This window comes from Haliaeetus albicilla, chromosome 3 (assembly GCF_947461875.1).
Source record: "Haliaeetus albicilla chromosome 3, bHalAlb1.1, whole genome shotgun sequence".
Classification (NCBI taxonomy): domain Eukaryota; kingdom Metazoa; phylum Chordata; class Aves; order Accipitriformes; family Accipitridae; genus Haliaeetus; species Haliaeetus albicilla.
The window spans coordinates 29,359,366-29,368,551 of NC_091485.1; the positions used below are offsets into that span (position 1 = coordinate 29,359,366).

A 9,186-nucleotide genomic window follows, 5' to 3' on the forward strand; every position below is an offset into this window, starting at 1 on the left:
ATCCTTAGGAACTTCTGATGAGAGGCAGCATGTTGTCAGATCCTATCTAAATTAGGTTTCAAAAGAAACATTGCTCCTTCTAAACAAGCAAGGGAACTGCTTGGGAAACCATCTCCCAGAATGGACCATTAGCACTGCGTGAGGCAGACAGAGAACAAACTCCATCACCCATAACAAGCCTGCATCTATATGTGGTAACTGGTCTTCAGAAAGCATTGAATACATTGAGAAGAAACATGGAGAAGGTGCACAGAAAGCATTGGGGCATTATTGTGCACAACCTGAGGGCAAGCTAAAGAATATCTCCTGGAACTGGCTGGACTTCTGGGCAAACAAAGGTCATTTAAATTATTCTGTAGAGGGCTTTCTACGAGTCTAATCTCCCCAGACAAGGGTCATGTTTGTGTCCGTTACTTATTCTCTTTGCTCTAGTGATCCTGCAGTCCTTCCATTGACTGCAATGGCCGTGCTATTCATGGACTAACTCTAGGATTGGACTATTTACTAAGCAAATAGTCAGAATCAGCAGATTTTGAGTCATATGGGCACCCAATAAGCAGCCTGTTTTGTTGTAGGATTGGGTATAAAATCCCAAATCCTCCCAGCTCCTAGCTGCTGGCACCAAGGCTCACTAACAGCAAACAGAATGGCCTTTCACTCTGTGCTCTTTGTTTTCTTAGCTGGACTGGTATTTTTCTCTGAAGCTGCACCACTGGTGAGTCTCTTTTTATTCAAACTCAATCATTACAAGAATGATAATCTAGATTTTCTAGATGACCAGCATCCTCCTCATCCATGAAATTCTGTAACCATTTGGCTTTGCTGGAGTGCTATTTTACTACCATTTTTTAAGTAGCTTCTTCAGAATTCTTAAAACTACTTTTTTTTTTTTGCCATTTACCCATCTATTTTAGGATATTATGAAAGGGTCAGGGATCTAGGAGGTGTGACCTTTTATTTCTGTCTGTTTCTGTCAGTTTGCGACGTGCATCCCATATCTTCACTATAGAGGTAGCTTTACCTTCTTCACCAAACAAGTACATCTCTAAAGCACTAAAAAAATATTTCTGAAGTATGACTAAGGATTCCATATAGTAAAATGAAGTTTAAGAAATAAATATTCTTACAGTCCTTAGGGATGTCATCGATATTTCTTTGTTGGTTTCCTATGCTAACATACCCTGCCTGCACTTAACAATAATTTACTATTTTCTTATTTGTGACCTCATTAAAAATGTATTCTTTATAACATTTTCCCAGGGTCATATGCAAATCTAAATATTTATCAAGCAATCTGTTTGTATGTGTTTGTGTGTATGTAATAAAGTGATCAGTATAAAGTTCTAAGATACTCTGCTTTAAGAAATAGGTGTTTGCAAACTAGCTTTGAATACCATTTGGCAAAGAACTTGCTTTGAAGTCAACATTAATTCTGCAATAAGAATCCATCTTTTCTTTGAAGGAAGGTTTTTGCAGGGCTGGTGAACAGCTCCTATACAACCTCTTCTGCTTTCCCCAAGGTCTCCCATGGCTCTGTTGATTCCAAATGCCCTCTCATGGTGAAAGTGCTGGATGCAGTCAGAGGAAGTCCTGCAGCTAACGTAGCTGTTAAAGTCTTTAAAAAGGCTGCAGATGGAAGCTGGCAGGACTTTGCTACTGGGTAAGTTATGTAGTCTTACGGAGCCATTTTCAAGGTGCCTCACGCAAACAATTGAGAAATAAAGGGAATGGAGCTCTGATCAAAAAAGCAAAAAAGTGTCACACTATCACTGTTAACAGCAGGTGAATTCTGGTCTAAAATCCATCAGATTCAAGTGGAACTTATCCATGACTGATGTACGTGCTCATTGCAAAAATATGTTGAGATGCTCATCTTATCTTTGTAAGGGAATAGGTTTAATAATTAATTTTTCTCCTAGTTTCAGTACTATCTTTCCTTTCTATAAAAAAGAAAAAAAAATTAAAAGCCTATTTAACAGAATTTTGTAGGTAACCCAGACTAACCTACTACCTTTATATGCAATGGATATAGAGCTTTATTTGCAGCAGTCACATACAAAATCCTCTCTGCAAGCTTTGTCTGCATGCATGCAAATAATAAGCGCATTAGCCTTCTCCTGTGTAACAAACGTGCTGGTTGGAAGAAACTCTTTGACGAGAAAGTTTTAAAGAGTCCCGCTGTAACACAACACAGAAGCACAACCTCAGCATTTGGTTGTGGTCATTTCTATAGAGCTGCATGGCTTTTGCTAGAATGACAGCTTAATACTTACAAAGCATCCTCAGAACATCACTGAGGGGCAGGCAATAATACTATTATCTTCAGTCTGTGGGAAAAGTATGGGTAACAGAGGAATACAGTTTACTAAAATTCAAATAGGTGAGGTATTCAGGTATTTAAGTTTCATTGTAACAACTCATTGAATCAGATTTTTAAACAAGTCCAGAGAAATCTCTAGTAACAGCAGGATATTCAAGCACAGAATGACAAGCACAAGCATGGACAGGAGCCACCAGAGAATCCAACTGCCTTTTACTAGGATTTTTATAGCATGATTTACATAAAAGCTGCAGAAAAAAAAACAGAGAAGACTACAAGGAGAGAGATATCATTCTCTCCATCTGAAGGGTTTCTTTTTATAAAACTCAAAACAAAAAATACTTTTCCCCATTGAAAAGGAACAAGAAAGTTTAGGAGATTGAAGGAGAAACAAACACTTCCACTCCCAAATGCTGAGTGTTAATCTAGGAACAAATGACTCTCGGAATGGATTTATATACTTCAACGAACAGAGAAACCCCATGAAAAAAATATGCAGTTTTCAAGGAAAGCGGAGACAAGGATAATGTCTTGTCCTTAGTGAGTATTTCTGCCATTATTAGGAAACCCTGAATATTTCAAATGTTTCATCAAGTGCTCTTGAACATGTAATACAAAATACAATTTACAGAGGGATAAGATAAATGCAACATCAGTGTTACATGTCCTCACTTTTTCAGCATAACAGTGTTTTCTTGTCCAGTTTGCAATGCTGCTCTCAAAAAGCCCAAGGAGACAAATCCCACGGTTCTTCTTAGCCAACCTCTGTTGACAGTTTAGGTCAGTACATCCCTGAGAAAATCAAATCACTTCTTCTTAAATATAAATTGAGATTAACCCTAGGCAAGTGAGAAGCATCTTGCTGAGGGAAGGCAGTGGAGGAACATTAAATCACAATTTTTATTGCAGGTAAAAATTTTGACCTTTCCGTTGACTTGCATCTTAACCAAGGCTGCTTTCAGCGATACCATTGACTTTAGCTGATGACACTCGTTTGAACTTGGTTTTCAAACGTGATTGCAATTTTTTTATTTTGGGAAAACCAGAGTTTCTCTGTGTTAAACCAGATGAAAATCTGAATGCAGTCAAGGAACACAATCTGTAACTACTCCTGTCAGGTTAATAATATCTTGAAGTTACAGTACCTAGCAGATGCATATAGAAAAGTTACATTTTGTACAAATGTCTATAAAAGTTATTTTTTTACCTTTTTGTTTGTTTTTACTTTGCTAACACATTTTAGGGAATTAAGCAAATGCACCTAGCAACTGGTGAATTTGGACTAAGAGTATTTAAAAGGCAGGGAGGAAGTTCACATAGCAACAGCTAACTTTATTAAGAGGCTTGTTTCAAAAATTAGTCTAGCCAAAAATATGCAAGAAGAGATAACTTGAGCTGAGACGCACTCTGAGGAAGGCTTTAGGGAACAGAGACCTGGGAAACATATGATTTGGCTTCTATGCGAGCTCCTCCCACGACTAGCTTTGACCTTCTCACTCCTCACAGGTTTTTGGAAATCTAGGTCTTATCACATAGTTCAAGAGTTGCATTCACCAAACATAGTTCTCACATGACCTAGGTTGTAAATCATAAAAAAAAAAAACAAAACCGCAGCATATTTGAAGTGGCTCCCCCCCCCTCCTTTTTTTTAAAAACTCCAAAATAATTCATGTTCCTGAGATATCTCCTCAGCAGTCTGCATCTGAGGGCAGAGTTCATCTCTGCAGTATGTGTCCCAAGACTTCATAAACATCATTTCACAGTATACATTTGACCTGGTCACAATATACAACTCAGACAGTGAAAAACAGAATCAGGATTGCAGCCTAGGCTGGAGCCATAGTAGCTTAACCAGTGGTTTGCTAATTTTTTGCTGTAAAAGCACAGCTTTTTTAACTTAACTGTCCATCTTACAGCAGATGCTGGCAGTCCAGATCCTATTAAGAATAAGCAACCATAGCGTATTTATTCCCCCACTCAGACAGAAATACTAGTCCTGTTCAGAAGGAATCACTTGTAGCATTTTGCTACCAGGGCCAAATGCAGGGCATCCTCTGCCTTGTGCTAATCCCATCCAGGCTCTGAATTGCACACTGTCCTGCTGGCTGTCAATGCAGCAGTAATGCTGAAGGGTTTGCTTGTGAGACCACCTGCATTGAATGGCTACCACTTAATAACTAAAATTAAGAAAGTGCCATTAACTCCTGGTAGTAGGCAAGAGTTTTCAAGTGAATTCTTGTTTCGTTTCGTTCTGGATGGTTAACATCTGCAACTTTGGGTCAACACCCATCAGCGAAAGCACCGTTCAAGCTGCATCCACAGTTTTCTCAAACTAAAACTTACTTGTTTACCTGAACAAAGATTTTGAGGCAGACACCATTTTGCTGTGTAATTGGTTTGTGTCTAGACTATCCAACTTGTATGTAGATGCATGTGAATTGCTAACTTGTACTCTGAACTCTTCTGCAGGATCTCAGAAATCCTGTTTCATGGTTTCGAGGACACTCACCAATAAATTCTTCCTCCTTTTACCTACTGCCTTTTGTTAAGGCAATATAGGTTAAATCGGGAAGTACTAATTAAACCAAGAGAAAACAGATGTGTACACTTCACAAATACCCTCTGAGCCATGTTTCAAATAGGGCTTGGATTCTCTGCAGGTTTGGTCTACCCTGGATACAGCTGATTTCACTTGTATTGGACCAGTGAGACTTTTGTCAAGTCTTCAAAGTGCTGAACTTGAACTATAAGAAAACCTGAAAATTAGCATGGGATTTTCAATCCTGCTACTTCTTAATTTAAGCAAAAGCTCTGTCATTCAGACTTTTTTCATTCACCAACATTAACCAAAGTTGACAAATACGATGAAGGAGGAGGCAGCAGCTGGGAAAGAAAAGCTGCAATAGCACAACTGATTCTGTCTCTGATAATTACCATGTCACTCCTTTCTCCCCTCCCTCTCTTCCTCCTCAAGCTTTTCTGTTTTCTGCCTAGACAGCTAACCCTTGCCATAAGACTAGAAAGTTCCACTAGTTCTTCAAGTCAAGGCTTTCTTCATTTTTCCTTCAACTACATCATATGTTTATGAAGAGCTATAAATGTCAAGTAAGTATTTTCAGCAGGAAAAAAAAAAAGAACTAGCAAAAAATCAGAAATAAAATAAAAGGAAGGAAAAGAGATAAATGGTGTTTAGGTGCAATGCCAGCTGTATTTCCTTCTCGCTTCTGGAATTCATTCACCCACAGTTTATTGTTATGAGCTGAGTACATAATCTCTCTGAGCTGGGAATTCCTATTGCTCATTTATATGGCACCCAGTGGAAGAAGCCCCTGCTCTTTGACCAAGGCATTGTAATTCAAATTAATAAAATCCTGTGATGCCAAATTGCTTCTTCAAGACGCTACCACTTAGGGTCACATAAAACCACATCAGTGTATAGGGGTAAAACCTATAGCCTCAGTGCTAATAACTAGAGAACGAAGTAATTTTCCACTAAAATCTCTCTTCTCTCTTTAACTGTAATTTGAGATTTGGCATCTTGCCTTTCATCATGACAATCCTTTTCCTAAGCCACTAACATTTGGTTCCAGAGGGCACTTGGTACAAGTTAAACATGACATTGAAAGAAAGCCCTTAACTACAATTCCTGCCATAGCAACAAAAATGACAAAAAAAGCCATCCAGCTTTGATTTGTGATGTATATGGATGAGTTGGTAGCAAGGACAGGCTCTGCAATGCGGAAGCATACACTACATAGAAGGAGGGAATTATTTCAGATGAATAGAAACCATTCAATGTAGAATTTGGCTGTGCAGCACCCTTATTATTTAATATTCCATTGTTTCTGTTTAGCATCTAAATGACAGTATAAAATATTTATGTAGATATTTTACCATTACAGTAAAACCACAGAGTATGGGGAGATCCATGAGCTCACAACAGAAGAACAGTTTGTAGAAGGAATATACAGGGTTGAGTTTGACACCAGCTCTTACTGGAAGGGACTCGGCCTTTCTCCGTTCCATGAGTACGCTGATGTAAGTATTTGCAAATATACCCAATAACCTATATACTCTGTAGTGGCATCAGCTGGTAAGAACAAATACAGTCCTTTAATACTGAAGGAGCAGCATCATTCAGTGAAATGGTTCACTGCCACATAACATTGGGAAAATAAAGGCAGTATATAGCTGGCTAAGCCAAAGGAAGTAGCCAACTTCCCTGAAAATACCAACACAGCTCTTCCAAAGTGGAGCTGTGTCCATTCACCCATTCAGACCAGTAGGGACCTTTGTTCAAAAAGAGCTACATTATTCAAAAGTACACGGTGTTTAAAAAACAAACAAGAAAAAAAAAAGACTGCTTTTATTGTTGTTGAAGGAATATAGGGATTTAGAAACCCTAATTTTATAGGAAATAAGCTATTCTTTAATCAGAGGTACTTCCCCCATACCAGTCACCTGAAAATCCCTGAATTCTAGTATGACCTGTAATTACAGGAAAAAACAATTCTTTCTCATGTGCCTTTTTAAAAAAAATTATGCTCAGTACTGAAATATCCAATAGAAAAAAAAGGCATAAAAATATAAAGAAATAACCATAGTGGGAAAGGAAAAGTTGGCTGTTTCATTGATACTGAAATTTCATAAGCAGGCCAGCAATATAATCATGTTTCGTGCCTCCCTTCGCTTTCAGCCCTACACTGATTTATTGTGTGTTCTATTCTATTACATTTATTCAGCACTTCCAAATAATTTGTTTCAATTCTTCAGGCTTAATCTGCCATTAAATTTAAGTTTCCCCAAATTAAGTAGTCCGGAATGGCTACAGGTTGTGTTGTAGAACATTTTAAACCACAAGTTTATGAAGCTCTGTGGAAGACTAAAACAAATGACTGAGGCCCAGGTCCACAGAAGTCTAAGGTGCGGCTTGGGTCATTTAGATCAAATAAACAATCCTCAAAATTATTCCCTAACCATTTGGATCTCTGAAAGTTGCTGGGGCTTACAGAAGGGCTTCACATCAAAAGGTACATAAAAGCGCCTGGTTGAGACTCTTCCAGCTAGGCTCTTGAAGAAGCCTTCCTTTGACGTAATAGCCTACAGGTCAACAAATTAGCCTGGGAAGCAGGCAGAGTTCAATGACTGTCTATGTACAAGGTAACTGAAGCCTACAGTCCTCACATCCCAGCAGCTTAGACTTTGGCAGGATCGGGATGTAGGAGGGAACTCTCTAGTCCTCTTGTAGAAAGTATGTCATGGTACAGAAAATAAGAGCAAATATTAGAGCCAAAGAAAGTGGGACCGTAACCCAGGTGATGACACTTTCCTGGGAACTTGGTGTCCCAAGTTCCAGGGACTGATTTGGAGAGCAGCAAATTTGAATTATCTTAGGACAAGGGTCTCTCCTTGTTCTGGGGAGTCTAGCCACTCAGTTCTTAATGCAAGAACTGACCCATCACTAGCTGTGTTAAAAACAGGAGGCACTGAAGTACAGAAAGCAGCTTTGGGGTCCAACTGCCTACCTTGCTTGGACACCTCACACAGAAATTGTATTTAAGTTCACTAGATGGGATTTCACCTCTCTGTCTTTCTTACCAGTCGTTTGAGATACCTCCCCCTCATCCTCCCATTCCACATCACAAACTAGTTTGCCTGGCTCAGGTGTAGGTATCTCCAACTAGCTTCACCACAGCCAAGGCTCTTTGTGGACCTCAGTCCAAATCTCACAAATTTCTCAGTCTTCAGCAAGCATCACAAACTAATGGGGAGCATTACCTATCAGAAGCGTAAAATCATTGACTGGACAGAACTGGCAAAGTATTCTGCAGAGGAAATGGAGTGTGCTTCCTAATTCTTAATAAGGTAGTTTTGAATGTACGTTGTTCATCGTGATCACAAGTTTTCTCTCTTCCAGGTGGTGTTCACTGCTAATGATTCTGGTCACCGCCACTATACCATTGCCGCTCTCCTCAGTCCTTTCTCTTATTCAACCACTGCTGTTGTCAGTGATCCCCAGGAATAAACACGTACTGTCGCTACACACACACCCTCCTCCGCTAGAACTATCGTAGGCTTTTAGGAGGAAGGTTTTTCCTACTGCTAATGGATAACTTTTTGCTACATTAGTTTTTTTTCCATTTTGTAACCTGGCTAACCTCAGACAAGTCAATAAAATGTTACTTCTTTAAAACAGTTTGGATTCTATTGGTTAAGTTTTATTGTGTTCTAAGGTGTCATGTTTTGCATTCAGGTGCAAAGGACATCTGGAAAACATGCATGGCATAGCACTTGATTTGGTTCTGTCATCTTCCTCCATCACCTTAAAAAAGTCTCACCAAATGCACTGGCTCAAAGTGAGAAAGTTACAGAGTTATGCTACCACCTTAAATAATTTGACCTAACACATGTACTCAAAATAAGAACGTCATCCATGCTGCTCATAGTTTACACACAGAAGAGATGGTCCCACTATCAACTAGGTCACAGGGTAAATGGAAGAAATTCTGAATACCTAGCAGCAGAACAAACAATGCAGAAAGACTGTTGAAATATATATATACAGAGAGCTGAAAGAGTTAAAATCTGCGTACCCTTACTTAAAACTTCAGGTAAACCTCAAACCTTTGTCATTTCAAGAGGAAAGTTTGCTTCAGAACTTCCTAGATTGATTGAGCAGCAATTTCAATTAGCCCCATTTTTAACAACTCTGATCTTTAACCCAGTTGGCTACTGTATTCAGGTGCATTCCAATTAAATCTCTAGTAAGTCAAATCTCTAGCCATTATTAAAAAAAAGCCCTAAAATAGAAGCATCATCTTAATATTCTCTTCATATTTTTAGAAACAGGAAAAGGTAAGCTGTAG

General features: G+C 38.8%; 1 protein-coding gene across 1 annotated transcript; it reads left to right on the forward strand.

The window, feature by feature from the left end:
- Positions 1 to 583: 583 nt before the first annotated feature.
- LOC104316226 (transthyretin) lies at positions 584 to 8,515 on the forward strand. Its single transcript, XM_009916540.2, has 4 exons — positions 584 to 715; positions 1,521 to 1,660; positions 6,223 to 6,358; positions 8,238 to 8,515. The coding sequence occupies exons 1-4, from the start codon at positions 647 to 649 to the stop codon at positions 8,343 to 8,345; spliced, it is 453 nt and encodes a 150-aa protein (XP_009914842.1). The 5' UTR covers positions 584 to 646; the 3' UTR covers positions 8,346 to 8,515.
- The last annotated feature ends 671 nt before the right edge of the window (positions 8,516 to 9,186 follow it).